Here is a 16,253-nt window from a genome sequence, read left to right as displayed (position 1 = left end):
ACTGAGCATCGCGCAGTTAGACAAATGTTCCAACTTTTTTTGTAATTGTCAACAGCACAACTATTTTGTATTGTTGTTTGTATCATTTTGTACCAAAAAAAAAAAAAAAAGGAAAAAAAGGGAAGAGCGTTGATGTTTTCAATGTGTTTTTAGTGCCAGGCGGTCTTGGTTCCACACTGAGCAGCGGCTCCGCAGGGTCGTCGTGTGCGGGAGCGGACGCTGCTGCAGGGGAGTAAATAAAGCCCCCCTTTTACGCAGTCGGCCTCACCCTGGTTTTTCTTCGAGTGTCCCTGTAAACGGCAGATGGATGAACACAGGGGCTTTGGCGTCAGGAGTGGGACTTGCTAGCTCAGCAAACATCTCAGCACCCACTGTGTCTCGGGCTCCATTCTGGGCTCCGAGCACAGCCCTCAACAGAACCAGGCTCCTCACACGGGTCAGGCCTAGGGGTGTGGACAAACAAGACCCAAGTGCCATGCATCTAAAAATGGTTAGATGGATATACGTTCCTAGAAGGTATAAACCAAGCTAACAAACTGCTAAACAAGGTGCATTCCACCTGCTGCCTTGGCAGACATACCTTCGTAACAGCAGGAAAGGCCTGGGTCAGCTTTAGGATTCTCCTGCCCCTCTGATTCTCTGTGCGCCCCGCACCTTCTCCCCACCACAGGGGCTCTTCATTCCGGCCCAAACTGCAGCCCCAGCTCCATGCCGGCCAGAAACCCTAAGGCAAGTGGGTCCAGTCCTCAGATGCTCTCACAGCGCAGCCTGCGCTTGACTACTGGCCTGAGTCTGAGCTGCACTGGCTCACACTTTGCTGGTCACAGAGCCACACAGGGGACCCACAGGGACACTGCTGGACTCGCTGGGGCTCTGCCAGCCTCAGGAAAGCAGCTCCCAAAGGCTGAGGGGTGCCCAGCTCGGCCAGAACTAAGTGATGCAGTCAGACCCGCAGAGGGAGCCCCAACCACCCCCACCAGGCCTTTCTGGGGCTCAAATCACAGCTAATCACAGGTGCAGCTGACAATCACAGACACGGTTAACACTTGCCGCTAATGACATTCACAATTAGGCAACTGCTGTGGGCCTGGGATAGGCAGTCAAACAGGGGTGGGGCACAAACTCCTTGTAATCAGACCCCTGGGGCAATGCCCAGGGTGGGGTCATTCTGCTTAAGGTCACTCCTCCCAGCTCCCCAAGTGGCTCAGCCGATTCTTTACTCAGCAGGTAAAGAATCTGTCTGCAATGCAAGAGACCCGAGCAGGAGATGAGGGTTAGACATGGGTTTGATCCCTGGGTGGGGAAAATACCCTGGAGGAGGAAATGGCAACCCACTCCAGTATTCTTGCTTGGGAAATCCCAATCCATGGGGTTGGAGGCAGAGGCCTGGCTGTCCCCAAAGCAGAGGCCTGGCTCGAACAACCACAAAGGCCAGGCTGGGGTCTCTTGGAAGCCAGGCAGCCCCTTCTCTGACCCCAGGGCCTCTCCTTGGGTCATTTTGCCAGAGAGAGGTCACTATCCTCGCCTACATGTGGATACAGGCCCAGGAGGGCAGTCAGAGCAGTCAGTCACAGGTGAGCACTGGCAAAGCCCCTGGGGCCTCCACTGCTCCACCAAGGAGGCTGCGTTCAGCCAGCAGTTGGGGGAAGGGGCAGACTCTGGGACCAACGTGCTGGGGGATGCACACAGGAGGCCACAGGAGGCAGTGATACAGGTTGGCCCTCCATATGCCCCAGCCACATGGCAGCCCCCCCACCACAAATCCGATGCCCACCCGCGAGAAAGCTTCTTTGACGAGAGAGGAGCCTGAGAAGAGGAGGAGCCAAGGCTCGGAGAGTGACAGAGAACAGGGCCAAGAGACGAGGAGACGGCTGTGTGGGTGAGGGCAGGGTGTGGGTGAGGGCAGGGTGTGGGGGGCAGGCGGTGGACTGACCCTCACGAAGGCCCTGTTCCAGCTCGGCCCAGGCGTGGGGAGGACCCGCACTCAGCTCTGGCCTGTGGCTGGATGCCCTGGGCCGGCAGCAAGATGGTCCGGAGCTCAGGGAGAGGTCAAGTGGGACGGACGGGGGGTGATCAGGGCACAGTGGAAAGTAGACGCCATGAGAGGAGGCAGTCCCATGTCCCAGGAGGGGGTGATCAGGGACTGAGCGGAGACTCAGGACTAAATGAGAACCCCAGGTTGGTGCCGGCGGGGCCTACAGATGGACAGACCGGTGGGCAACTGCACCCCCGCGAGCTGCTTTTGGAACCCATCAGAACCCTGTACCCCTCCTTCCCCCGACACACACAAAGGCCCCTCCACACCCCTTGCCTCTCTCTGTAGAAAAGCTGAGTCTCCCAGGCCTCCCAGAGTCACAAAGGAGTAGCTCCAGCAGCTAATGAATACTACATAGTCATGGACTCAGTGTTGACACGCGACTAAAATTGTCAGCGAAGAGATACTACACACCCATGTCAATAGCTTCCACTCTGAGAGTATGGCGCCCTCTGTCAACATGCAGGGCTTCCCTGACAGCTCAGTTGGTAAAGAATCCACCTGCAATGCAGGAGACCCTGGTTCAATTCCTGGGTCGGGAAGATCCGCTGGAGAAGGGATAGGATACCCACTCCAGTATTCTTGGGCTTCCCTTGTGGCTCAACTGGTAAAGAATCCGCCGGCAATGCAGGAGACCTGGGTGGAAAAGATCCCCTGGAGAAGGGAAAGGCTATCCACTCCAATATTCTGGCCTGGAGAATCCCATGGACTGTATAGTCCATAGGGTCGCAAAGAGTGGGATGTGACTGAGCAACTTTCACTTTCACTATGTCAACATACAGAAGTTACACAAGATGGACTTCACCCCTGATCCCACAGAAATGGAATAATTCTCCAACAAGTGGGGATTTGTAAGCAGCTCTTTACAAGAAAGAGCTCTCTGCAGGAGGCCCTTTGGCCTTGTCACTTTAGAAATCTACATTGTCACTAACCTCAAACCAGGCACCGCTATGCTCTGCTCATCTCTGGCCCAAGCACACCTTTCAAATCTTTGATCACACAATCCCTGGCCTAACCTGTTGGTTCTCTCCATGGTCAAAGACATAGAAAGGAAGACTAAGCAATTAATAGACAACCAGGACTCTATCCCAGCTTCCCCCTTCAGTAATCTCATGAACAAAGTGCGTGGACAAGACAGCAACTAAGGAAAGATCACAAGGAGCCAACAAGCCTGCAGACAGTGGGGGCCGGCCCCCGTCTCCATGATTAACTGACCTCACTTCCTCTTTCCCCCTTAAAACCCTCATGGCCAAGCAGAATCTTGGGACTCCGTTTTGGGGGACAGAGTCCCTCCTCCCCAGATTGCTGGTTTTCTGATTAAAAGCACCATTTCCATTCCTGCCAATACGTGCCACTCCAGTATTGATTTTTAAGCAGTGAGCAGCCGGACCTGAGTTCGGTAAAATTGTCACTTAAGAAAAAAAAATAAACTTTCACCCTGAACCCAATTTTAACTGATAAACACAGGCTGGGTGCTATCTCACAAGAGCCCAGAGCACTCTCAGCTCTCCTAAGCTCTCCTGGCTATCCCTTCCTGCTCTCCCGTCCTCTCTCAACCCTTAATCGCCCTCTCCCTCAACACACAGTCCTCCCCCATCTGCTCAGGGATATGCCCCCGGGAACTGCCCCCATCCCAACAGCCCAGAGCCAGGTGAGGGAGGTGAAGGAGGGCTCAGTTGCCACAGATCTGTCCCAGCAGGCCCATCCACAAGGGCAGGGGTGCTGCCAGCTCACTGGACCTACCCCCATGGAACCCAGGGCAGGCCTCTCAAGCACAGCCCTGAAGCACCTCAGTCTGGGGAAGAGGGGTAGTGCCTGGGCACAAGCAGAGTTCTCTCTCGACCCTCCACACCGCAGCTTGAAGCAGCCTCATCAGAGACGGAAGGGCCCCTGAGCAAAGGTGGGGTGAGTAGTTCAGTCATCCCCCTTCGGAGGTGAGATGGAATGAGAGGGCCTGATGACCACCCTACACTCCCTGCACCTGCTACCCTGGCCAGCAGCTCCCCAGAAGCCTGAGTGGCAGTAAGCTCATCCTGACCCAGGCCGTCAGGGGTTGGATTGGAGTGGGAGACACTCTGAAGCCTGGGGGCCTCCTAAACACTGACTCACCTGGACAGCATCAGGCTTCACCAAATAAGGGTCCTCAAGGTTGACCCTGAGGAAGCAGGAGACCCTGGATACTCACTAAAGGGGCAGGGGATGGCCGGGTGTCAGGTCACTTGCCCACAGCCTGTCATGTCCACTCCCTCCGCCCTCCCTCCCAACGCACATGCTCTATCTCCACCCCACCCCAAATAATGCCCACCAACCCTGTCCCCACCCCGCCCCACCACACACACACACACACACACAGAGCTGTCCTGACTCACATGCGGCTGATGGGCGCTGTCCGCGGTGCTGACTTTCAGCTGCCTGGCCCTGCCTCGTGTGGCCTCAGGAAGCGCCCATGGGAACTTCTGCCTGTTTGGAAATAAATCACCTGCTTGGGAACTTACCTCAAACACAAGAACTGCGACAGAGAGAGGAGAGGTCTGGCCCTGCTGAGCTCCTGCCACGGGGACACCACTTCTCCTGGCCCTCCCCTGCTGGGCCAGGCAGTGGGGAGGGGGCTCAGCAGCCGGGTCTCCATGTGAGCAGCCTGCCACCTTGCATGCCTGGGAGGCTCTCATGGTCCTCAACCCTCGGATTCCTCTGTGCACAGAGCTCCCCAGACAAGATGGTCCTTCAGTTCTCACTGTCTGCGTCCTTATGGGATTCCTTCAACAACTTCACTACTGAATGTTCACAGTTTTACCACGAGTTTTCCCCCAATCTGTCTACATCTTGGCGGGGCAGTGATCACCCTGGCTATCCCCACCGTGCTCCAAGCAGCAAGCATGGCCTGACTCAAAGGAGCTGGCATCCCAGCTGACGAGACTCGTTAACCAGGCCCCCCCGCCTCCCTGGGGCAGCAGTGAGTGTGTAGCCAGAGCCTGGCCAAAATCCAGCTTGGCTCCTCCTGGAGCTTCTGACCTTGGATAAGTTCCCTAAAGGTCTCTGGGCCAACACCATCTGCCCAGTGGGTGGCTGGGAAGATGAAGATGAACTGAGAGGAGATAAAATCCAAGTGTCCATGAGCATTTCAGAGTGCCCAGGGGCGCGCAGGCACCCAGGGGACCCACACTGCAGGGCCAGACCCCAGGGATGAGTGCTATGGTCAGCACGCAAGCAGGGTGTGCACAGGGTGTGCACACGTGTTTGCTCACCAAACAGGCACCATCTCCCTTCACCAACCAACCAGGCAGCTGGTGGGCCCTGCATCCTGGCCCTACTGACTGAGACTTCCACCCACCACCAAACACTGTAGAAGACTCTGGGGGTGACTTAGGGAGGGGGCAAGAAATTTCCAGAAGCATGCTGGCCCCAGTGGCCAGGCAGGGGGTAGGAGGTGAGCACTCTGCACCTGGAGCCAGGAGTGGGTCTGTGCTGGCAGCCTAGACTTTTCCTTCCTTTTAAATTTCTGGAACGGTTGCCATGGAAACTTAGAGGCTGGCAGTCAAGAGCAGCTGAGGAGAAGGCATAGTTGGGCTCCGATCAGCTGGGCCTGCAGCCACGCGGGGCCAGTCACCCACACCCCACCCCTCCGACTCTGCAGAAAGAAAGAAAACCTGAATTCTCAGCCTCTCTTGGGAAGTTACAGGACTTCTCTCTGGGCTGGGGACCAGGCTATAGATATGGAGGAAGTCGGGGGAGGATGCTGGACATGAAGGCCCAGTGACTATGCCTGGAGCAATCCAGCAGGTCTTTCACACGCCCTTTGCAGGATGGTGGGTGCCAGCCCCTGCCCTGCCCCATTCTGTTAGCAGGAAGGGGGTCCCTGGTTACCCCGGGTGGCTGGTCAACCTCAAGTGGTGAACAGAGATGGACTAGGCCATTTCAGGGCCTGAGGACATATCTCAGGGCATGTGTCTGCTTTCTGCCTGCTCAGCTTGGGCCCTAGGACTTCTCACATGGGAACCCAGGAGGACCGTGAGAAGGACCTTTGGGTGGCCCAAAGGCTTGACTACTGTTAACAGGGTGTGGTCCAGTAACAGCACATCGAGTGCCCAGCAACAAAATCCTCACCTGACCAGAGAGTGAGCCCAGGGGGACAAACTGGTCATGAAATGCCTCCCAACTCTGCATGGAAATTCAGGCCGAAAGGGAGGGGACTGTACACAAAGACCCTTGCCTGCCACCCAGTCCTACAAGAATCAAGTCACCAGCACCACAGTTGCTGACTTGCAGCACAGCCCAACAGGAATTCAAGACAAAGACCAGGGCAAGGCGCTTTGTGCTCTGGGGAAACTGGCAGGACTGGGCTTCAGGTAGTCAGATATTTTTAGGAGAGAATCTTAGGAACCCAGTTTCTTGCCTCTTCCCATACTGAGAAAAGCACTAAAACCATTAACTAGAGACTCACTCAAAGACAACAGTTACCTCCCACCAAGCTGTGTGTTTGGCCGCCTGCACCTCACGAACAAAGTCACATACACGGACATCCCTGGTAGTACAGGGGATAAGACTCTGCCTGCTAATGCAGCGGACACAGGTTCGATCCCTGGCCTGGGAAGACTGCACATGCCACAAAGCAACTAAGCCCGTGGGCCACAAATACTGAGCCCGTGCTCTAAAGCCATTGAGCCGCAACTACTAAAGCCCATGCTCCGAGATGAGAAGCCACCCTAAAGAAAAGACCAGCCCACGGGCATCAACAAAAACTCAGTGCCACCAAAAATAGATAATTTTTTAAAAGATCACTTATGCTGACCTTCCCCTCATCTCTGAGACATCCTCAGAGCCCTTTGAGAAGCTGCCTCCTAGATTATAATCCGTAGATTGGCACAAAAACTTCCCATTTCTTTCTCAGACTTGACCAGTGTTTTCACACACACAGTTGCATGCCCATGCTTTTTAATAACATTTTGGTAGCTTCACTGAGGTGTTCTAGGGGAATGGAGAGGTCCTCCACTCCCACAGACCTGGGAGGCAGGCACACAGCTGCCCCTCGGGCAATCAGCTTAGTAATGGGCCCTCTGGGCTCTAAACCCAGGGCGCCAGCCAGGTTTCCGACCCTCCCCAGGGAAGTGAAGATGGAAACCACACTCTGAATAAGTGGGCTTCACACCTGCCTTGGTTAACCTCTCAGCCACCCTGGAGTTGGGAGTGGGGGTGTTACTACTGTCTTCACTTTAGAGACGAACAAACTGAGGCCCAGTAGGTGAAAAAGCTGCATCCAGAGGAGGGACGCGAGCCCCAACTCCGTGCTGCAGGAGCAGGGGCCCTAGGCCAACCTTGCCAGGAACCCAGTGAGGGCAGATGAGGTGGGGCAAGGCCTGAGGACCCCACCCCTTCTGCAGGTGCCCAAATGAGGGGCCTGGGTCTGGCGCTGTCACCCCCCCCCCCCACCTCATTCCCTGCATGACTCCCTTCTTCCTCAGGCCCATCTCTTCCAGAAAACCCTGTGGGCTCTCACCCACAGTTGGTGGAGGACCCCCTCCCAAGGGGCAGTCCCTCCCCTCCTCTCAGCGGGGGAGGGGTCCTTGGCTCAGCCAGACTTGGGGACTGTACCTGGCTTCCTCGCTGAGTTTGCCCTGGGAAGGGGAGGAGGGGAAGGACCAGGAGGGTGGGAGTGAGAAACACTTAAGACAGGCTCCTTCCAGGGTGGGGTCTGTAACATTGGGGCAGTCTTCGGTCCTTCCCCAACCTCCTAGGAGCTGGTTATCAGGGCCTGGCTGCTTCTGCAGGCCTGGTTGAATTGACAAGTGAAATTCTTGCCACCACCTTGCCCTAGCACCTCCGAAAAAGGCTCACTACTGGGCCTTTAGGCATGGCTGGATCTAGGTGCTCCAAGAGCACCACTCTTTGCCTCTGTACTGGCCTTGATTTCAGCCATGCTCTCCAGAAGCAACAGCCAGAGCTGACTTCCTACTCGCCCCCAAACATGTACAGCTCCTTTCTGTAGATTGCCCACAGCCCTCCCTCTGCACCCCTTCCCCTCCTCTCACCTCCTCTGCTCCCCCTCCCTACATCCCCCATCTGCCCCCTCCTCACACCCTCTCTTTTCCTTAGCATGCGCCATCCCACCACCACTGGCTGAAACTACTGCTGCCAGCACCAGCAGTCCCTCAGGGGTCATCTCCCATCTTTAAAAGGCTCCTGCCCCTCTTCCCACACAGTCTGTTCCCAAGCTTATATACCCAGCTCGACCCCCAACTCATCCTCTCTCCACCATCACCCCCTACTCAGCAGCATCCCACCTGCAGGGCATCCCTGGGGGCAGGGCAGCTGCTCACCACTCTCTGGCACTCCTTGCCCCTGGCCTGATGATTAACCGTGTGCTGGCCTGAACCCTCACGTGGCACTGGTGACTCTGCAGCCACAAAAATTGTGCCATGCCCCTGCCCTGGGCGTCACTCCCAGACACCGTGGGCCTCCCTGGCCTTCCCTCTGCTGACAGCTCCTCACCTCAGCCCCAGCACCAGCCTCTATTCACCTGAGCTAATGCCCCAGGTTACTGACCACATCAGTATAGTAAGCACCCTACTTACGAATGAGTCCCATTCCGAGAGCACATTCATAAACCCAATTTGTTCAAGTTAGCCTATGTACCCAACTAATACAATCGGCTATATAGTACTGCGCTGTAATAGGTTTACAACACTTTTCACACAAAGAACACATAAAAAACAAACACAAAAAAATAAAACTTTTAATCTTACAGGACAGCACCTTGAAAGTACTATAGCTGGCCTATAGAGGCTGCCATCGAGTGAGCAAGCAGGGAGAGTTACTAACTGGAGGAAGGAAAGGAGGTGGGAAATGGTGGAGCCAAAAGATTGTCAACAATAGGAGATGGAGGGTAAGCTGCAGTTTCACTCACATCTGACACTGACAGAACGCACATTAGCATCTTTGAAAGTTCACAACTTGAGGGTTTGTATGTAGGGGACTTCCTGTAGTTCATTCCTTTTACTCCCGGGTAGTACTGCATTGAGGGCTTCCCAGGGGGTGCAGTGGTAAAGAATTCACCTGCCAATGCAGGAGATATGGGTTTAATCCCTGGGTTGGGAAGATCCCCTGGAGTAGGAAATGGCAACCAACTTCAGTATTCTTGCCTGGAGCAGTCCATGGACCGAGGAGCCTGGCAGGCTACAGTCCATGGGTCACAAAGATTCGACCATGACCAAGCACACACGAAGCACAGCTTTTTCACTGAATAAATAACCTCCGGTTTGTATGCATTCACCTTGATAGAGTATGTTTATACAGAAAGAGTGACACAGCTCCTCAGGTGTTCCCGCCATGTCACACAATGACAGCATGTACGAAGTTCCATCTGCCCAGGGCACCCACAATGTGATACCATTGATCTTTACAGTTTAAGCCAATGTGGGCACCTGGTGACAACTTGCTGTGGTTTTCACGTGCTCCTCTCAGATGACCAGTAATGGTGAACACCGTTCCATTCATGTATTGGCTCACTGGCATGTCTTGACACCTGTCCAAGGGTCTCGCACATTTCTTAATGAGTTGTCTTTTGACTGCTCAGTTGTGAAATTCTATTAATGTATTCTAGACACGAGTCCTCTGTCAGGAGTACACACCACAAATGTCTTCTGGAAGTCCTTGGCTTGGCCTCTCTCTGTCACAAGAGCACCTTTGGATGAGTGGATCTGTAAGTTCCAATTTTCCAGTCTTTTCTCTACAGCTTGTGCCTTCTGTGCCCTTAGAAATCCCTGCCCACGCCCAGGTCACAATGATCTGTGACATCTTTCCCCAGAAACTTTGTGGCATTAGACCCATCTTCAGGCCTGTGGTCCATCTCGAAGCGACGCATGCGGTGTGAGGGTAGAGTCGAGGTGCGCCTCCCTCATCGGGGATCTGGTTCACACCAGCAGAAGCCTAGTGACCACAACGCACGGATGCATTTCTGGACTCTATTTTGTTCATGGATCCTATCTGTCTTTACACCAATACTGCGCTGTCCTGATGATTTTCTCTCTCCAGAAAGTCATGAAATCCAGGGGTGGAAATTCTCCAGTTTTGTTCCAAACTGTCTTGGCTCTTCTATCCTCTGCAGCTTCTGGAATCAGATTTCAGTTTCTATGAGAACTGCTGGGTTCTGACTGGGATGGCACTGAATCAGTCTGGGCAGAACTGCTGTCTTCACAATACTGGGTCCCCTTCCAAGGGCTCAGGGTATTTCTCCCTTTAGGTCCTCTTTCATCTAATTTCAATGTAAAGATCTTTAACTGCATATATTCCGAGCTACCCCAATATTTTCAGTGGTGGTGGTAATGTTCTCTTTTGCACTTTCTACCTTTCTGTTTCTGGTGCATGGGAATTACGTTTTATTCTGGATACTGACCATGTACTCCAATATCTTACCAAATACACAGCTCAGTTTCAATGTGTTTGTAGATTCTTCAGGGATTTCTGTGCCCGTGAGTGTGTTGCCTAAAGCCCTGCCTTCACCTTCTTCATCTCCAAACCTCATGCTTTCTCTCCTCTGCCTTTCTGCCCAGCTGCCACTGCAGTTCCCTGCGAGATGCACATGGTCAGAACAGACATCCTGGTCATGGTCCTGGCCCAGCCCAACAGCTTTCTATCCCAAGCGCACACAGGAATGAGAGTTGGACTTGAGACAACTGGTAACAATTCTGCTGAGACACCGAGCAGTACCTAGTGCTCACAGGAGGCATAAACACAGACACACGTTTGCCTCTGAGCTGCCGGCCACACCTCTCTCAGGGGTCATTCCTAGGTAGGGAGCGTCAGTCTGCACCTGGGTGAGGCCCTGGGCAAGACGACCAGACCCTATTAGACGTACAGGTAAGCTGGAACCAAGGCTGCACCAGCAGAAACGCAAGTACTGCCGCCCTTCACTGACTAAACTAGTTTATCCCAGGGCCAAGAACTTATCATTGTTCAGCTGCTCATTCATGTCAGACTCTTTGCAACCCATTGACTACAGCATGCCAGGCTTCCCTGTCCTTCACTATCTCCCGGAGTTCGCTCAACCTCATGTCCGTTGAGTCAATGATGCCATCCAACCGTCTCATCCTCTATTGCACCCTTCACCTCCTGCTCTCAATATTTCCCAGCCAAGAACTTAGTGAGAACAAAGTATTAGTGTTGGGGGAGAGTCCAAGTATGACCTCAGTACTCAACCACCTCTGGCATTATGGTACACAGGGAAGATTGGAAATCATGCCCTGGTGCTTCCTGCTAAGTGTTAGTCACTCAGTCCTGTCTGACTTTTTGTAACCGCATGGGCTTGTAGCCAGCCAGGCTCCTCTGTCCATGGAATTCTCCAGCCAAGAATACCGCAGTGGGTTGCCATTCCCTTCTCCAGGGGATCTTCCCAACCCAAGGATCGAACCCAGATCTCCTGCATCTCAGGCTGATTCTTTACCGTCTGAGCCACCAGGAAAAGGCTCTAAAAATTCACATCTACCCTTTCATCGCCAGCATTACAGGTGTTATGGGCTGAACTGCCTCCCCGGCCCAAAAAGGATCACGTTGGGGGTCCCAACGCCCCAGGAGCTCAGAACTTGACCTCGGAACGTGACCGGGTCCTCACAGAGGCCATCAAAGCTCAAACGAGGTGACTAGAGCAGGGCCGCACACAAACGACTGGCATCTTATGAAAGGGAGGGATTTAATCATGGAGAGAGATGTGCACACAGAGAAAACGGCCCAGCAGGCAAAGAGCGACGCTTCCACAAGCCAAGAAACAGCGGCATGCGCACAATCGCCAGGAGCCGGGGAGGCCTGGGCGCGCCCTCCATACCACACTGCCTGCACCCGGGTCTCGACCTCAGCCTCCAGCACGGAGACGACCAACCGCAGTGCTGCGTCACTGGGGAGACCGACACAACATGGGTCAGATTGAGGCTGTAACTTGACAGAAACCAACGGATCTTGAGAGACCCAAAAAACCAGTCAAAATCAACGAGACATGGACGGCAACTGCTATCACACAGACAAGGCCGGCGGCGGCTCTCGCGAGACCTGCGCTATCGTGAATTCGCCCCCTCAGGAACCACAGTGCATCGAGGCCAAGCTGTCACTCACCGCCAGACAGGGCGGGGCCTCCAGCGACCACACCCCACCCCCACCCCCACCCCCACCCCCACCACCAACGTGGGTCCGCATCAGGGCTGGGGCCAGGACGCCCACGTGTCCCCACCCCCGCCTTACCTTCCCACTCCCAGGGGCGCCCCAGGCCTCTGCACGGACAACAGCCCAGCGTCCACGCTGCACGAGTCCATCCGTGTCCGAGGAAGAGTGGCCCGACAGGGAGCAAGGCCTGAGCTCGGCTCCTGGGCCCTCACAGGCGACACCAGGTCTGACTCTGGAGGCAGGTCCTGTCCTCGGAGGTGAGGCTATTTCTACCGGACTCGCTGGGTTATAGACACTGACTCCTAACAAGTGGCTCATAAAGACACACCTCAGCGGAGCCAGAGCTAAATCTCTGGCAGCAGAATCTACAACGGAAAACTGGGAAAAACAGGCAAAACAGATACAGATAAATTTGTTTTTAATAAAGGAGTTAATTTTCTTTCAATCCTATATAAAACAATAGCAATTAAAAACTTCATTTTTGAAAGTAAAATATTTACATATGAACAAGTAACTGTGCAAAATTTACATGAAAAAATGGAAAGACAGGGATTTCCTAAAAGACAAAATAAAAGGTGTAACAGTTTTCAGGTGTCCATAAAAAATACTGATCAGCATTCAGTTCACACGCGCGAATAAAGTCTAACATGAGAATTCACACAGAGAAAGCCAAAGTATTTACAGTCATAAAAGTACTATCAATAGACAATTTAATACAATAACCTCTGAAAATATAAAGAACCAATTAGTATATTTGTAATAAAAAAATAGGTACAAAGAAGGGGCTTTTGCTCTGGACGTCTGTAAAGTGGGCCCACAGCTTGCATACAGTCTCTTAGCAAAATAATTATAGTTACATAGCCATCTTCATGTTATGTGCCAAAAATTATGTACAATTACTGACAAAATACACCAACCATTTTTCAACACTTGATTCACACTGAGAAACAGTCTTTTGATGATTCTTCTCAACTTTGATTTTATTTCATCTAAGTTTTCACTTTTAGCTAAAAAACACAGTGCAAGTAAAATAGATTTATGCTGAAAAGGTTTTCATTTCTTATAACTTTACAGCTTTACAAACAATAGCAAATAAAATGCATTTGTACAGATGCTGACCACACATTCAGAAGGAGCCGCGTCACTGGGGCCCCACGAAGCAGAGAGGGACAAGCCCCGAGGCGCGGGCGGACGGTGGGCTGCCTGCTCCTCGAGGATCCTGAACGGAGGGGGTGGGGGAGGGAGGGAGATAAATAGTCTAAAAAATCAGTTTGCTTTGCCAACTGACTAATACAAAAATAAAATAAGTGAAATGAGGTCACTGGCTGTAGACACACACCTACGCAGTAAGCTGGGTTGAACTAAACCAAATGCACAAACGATGCAGAAACCGCTATGAGGTGACAAGAGGGCAGCTAGTTATTTGCTAAACGATTCCATCAGTTTTTATATATGGCTTGTTTGGCAAGAAGGCCACTCAATCAAAGATGAGTTAGGATTTAATTGTCCTGTAAGAGTACCCACAGGCCTCTGTGTTCTCTGTTACAGAAACATGTTTTCCTCCATACTGAAGAGTTGACTTAGAAACAGGAATATAAAACTGTTCCATTGTAAAGAGGTGGCTGTTTTTTAAACAATATCCCATTTGCTCGTTACAAAAAGGCGTAATCTGCAAATATATAAAAAGTCCCCAGGCGTCTCTGCTAAGAGGCCGCGTCCGTGCTACTTAAGGAATGCTTTGTACAGCAACAGTGAATGGCTTGTCTCGCGTTCATTTTCTAAACAAAATATGAGGTCCCTGAGGTTGACCCGCGTGATCCTTTGCCGCGTGAACTGTCTGGGGGTTCCGACGCCGGAACTGCCTGGGACCGCCGAGCCTGGGCCCGAGCCCTGGTGACGAGAAAGGAGAAGACAGCCGAGTTAGTGGAGCGCAGAGGTAGGCAGGGCCCTCAGCGCTGGAAGGAAGGGGCAACGCCAGGTGCTACCCCAGGACCGCAGGCCTGGGGGCAGCGCACGCTTCCCTATAGGTGTCCCACGGAACCCGGCTATGGAGGAAGCCGGGCCTGGACAGGCTTAGGCCAACTGCTGGAGCCGTGGTGCTCAGCCAGTGCCTAACAGAAGGGGTGAGAGCAGGGGCACAACCCCACGCCCACCTCCAGGTCTGGTGTGCTCAGGCACACACTGGAAGATGCTAACCCTGCGACTCCCCACAGAGCTCAGACTCTGGCCCCGGGCACAGAAGGAAAACGTGGCGGCTCCTCTGCCCCAAAGGGTCGCAGAATGGCTCCAGGGCTCGTGGCTGGCATTGCTGGTGTCCAGGACTCAGGTGGGCTGGCACTGCACCTGCGGTGGCCATGTCACCCCCCACTTCGCCAACAAAGGCACGTTCCCAAAGCCACAAGGTCCAGGCTCGTGGGCTGGGCGGGCTGGCGGTCAGCAAGCTGGGTTGCAGGACTTTTCGGTCACCATGTCGTCTGCGGCCTGGAGGATGCTCCCCACTCCCTTGGGCTGACAGCGGCCTGCATTGCTCGGCGCCCAGTTTGGTCAGCCTGCGAGGGGATCCAGCCGAAGGTGTGAGCTCTGGCGCCTGCCTGCTTGCAGAGCTGGGGTACTGGGTGCCTTCCTGCCGCGTCGCCGCCCCCCCAGCAGCAGCATCCATGATTTCAGCACGTCTGTCACCGTCTCCATCCGACACTCGTGGGCACAAACCACACAACTTCCAACTGGACGAGTCTTGGTTTTCCATTCAGAATGAACACGAAGTGTCTGTATTCTGATGGTTAAAGTTGCTCATGTGTATTTCAAGTGCAAAACTTACAATGGAACTTTTACAGCGTTTTCTCAAAGTTTAAGAAGGTGGCAGCCATGAGTCCTGTGATGCTGGAGGAGGCCGCAGTGCAGCAAGCGGCCAGCAGGTGGCAGGCGAGGCATCCCCTGCGTCTTCTGTTAATTTACGAGTTCCTTACATCCCCCCTCTTCAGAACCTTAATCACCAGTCCGTCCTCCAGACAAGTCCTCTGGTGACTACTTGTCTGTGTTTGAAACAACTACTCAGGTTTTTTTGCCAGTTTTCCCTGAGTCTCCGTAACAGCCTTATAGGAGCATTTTGGGTACAAAACAAACAGCACCCCTGAAAAGGCAATGATGAAAACACACAGCCGAGAGGAACCAGGAAAATGGGAGCTGGCCTGCGCCCGGGGCCCTGTGGGTCTGCACCCTCAACATGGGGAAGCCGGCAGAGGCCAGTGTCTGGAGAGACAGCTGGGAGGGCAGGGAGGCCCCACCTGACCTCGAGGCTCACGGAGAACAAAGCGCTACCTAAACCATGGGCCAGGTGTCTCCTGTGACACTTGTTACAATTCTGGACCATGTTTGATGCTCTTACTTTCAAAATAGTTCAACGACCAAAACCAGCTAGGAGAAGGGTGAGGGCTCACTTCAGGCACAGAATGTAGAGGATGCTGAAACTCAGAAATCAAGGTAAATGACATTTTAATGAAACCTTTTTCAGAAGTCAAAAGTGGCTTCAAACAAGACAAGCAGGCGTTAGCACAGCCCACAGTGGGACTCCACTCCGTGGCCGTGCTGGCCACACTCATCACGTCTCAGGCTCCAGTGGTCACGAGGTGGCCACACATCACTCTTTCGTGGACTTTAACAAGAAGGCTGTGCTCAGAGGCCTCCTGCCTGACACTAAAGATAGTCCGATGTCACGGGGTGAGTGCCAGCCTGTGACCGACTGCCTCTGGGGTGTCCTGGCCACAGAAGGTGGCCACAGAAACCCAGTGCCCAGCCTGCAGGAAGCGGCCCTGAGTTGTCAGCAGTGACCTCAGATGACAGAAAACTGCACGGCAGACGCCAGCATCCACTTTCATCAAGAGGCTCAAGCACAGAGGGTGACAGGTTTGTTCTGTTTTGCATTTGCAGGCAGTGGGGTTCAAACACAGCAACCTTGGACCCCAGCTCCCCTCCTGAAAGCACTGTGTGAACTCAACCTGTCCCATTCCAAGACTGTCATGAGATCAATGAAAGGCTATCCCCTCCTGTCTCCTTTGAAGGTAACCTTAACTCT

At 53.4% G+C, this 16,253-nt stretch overlaps 1 protein-coding gene across 1 annotated transcript in view; it reads right to left on the bottom strand.

The window, feature by feature from the left end:
* Positions 1-12,702: 12,702 nt before the first annotated feature.
* TAF4 (TATA-box binding protein associated factor 4) overlaps positions 12,703-16,253 on the bottom strand; it is a 65,878-nt gene continuing 62,327 nt past the window's right edge. The window contains exon 15 of the mRNA XM_052650799.1: positions 12,703-14,071. Coding sequence (XP_052506759.1) covers positions 13,904-14,071 — 168 coding nt within the window. The 3' untranslated portion in view covers positions 12,703-13,903. The remainder of the gene's footprint in view (positions 14,072-16,253) is intronic.

This window comes from Budorcas taxicolor, chromosome 13 (genome assembly GCF_023091745.1).
Source record: "Budorcas taxicolor isolate Tak-1 chromosome 13, Takin1.1, whole genome shotgun sequence".
NCBI classification, from domain to species: Eukaryota; Metazoa; Chordata; class Mammalia; order Artiodactyla; family Bovidae; genus Budorcas; species Budorcas taxicolor.
The sequence above is the reverse complement of the archived record's forward strand: the minus strand, read 5'-3'. Positions and strand labels throughout refer to the sequence as shown.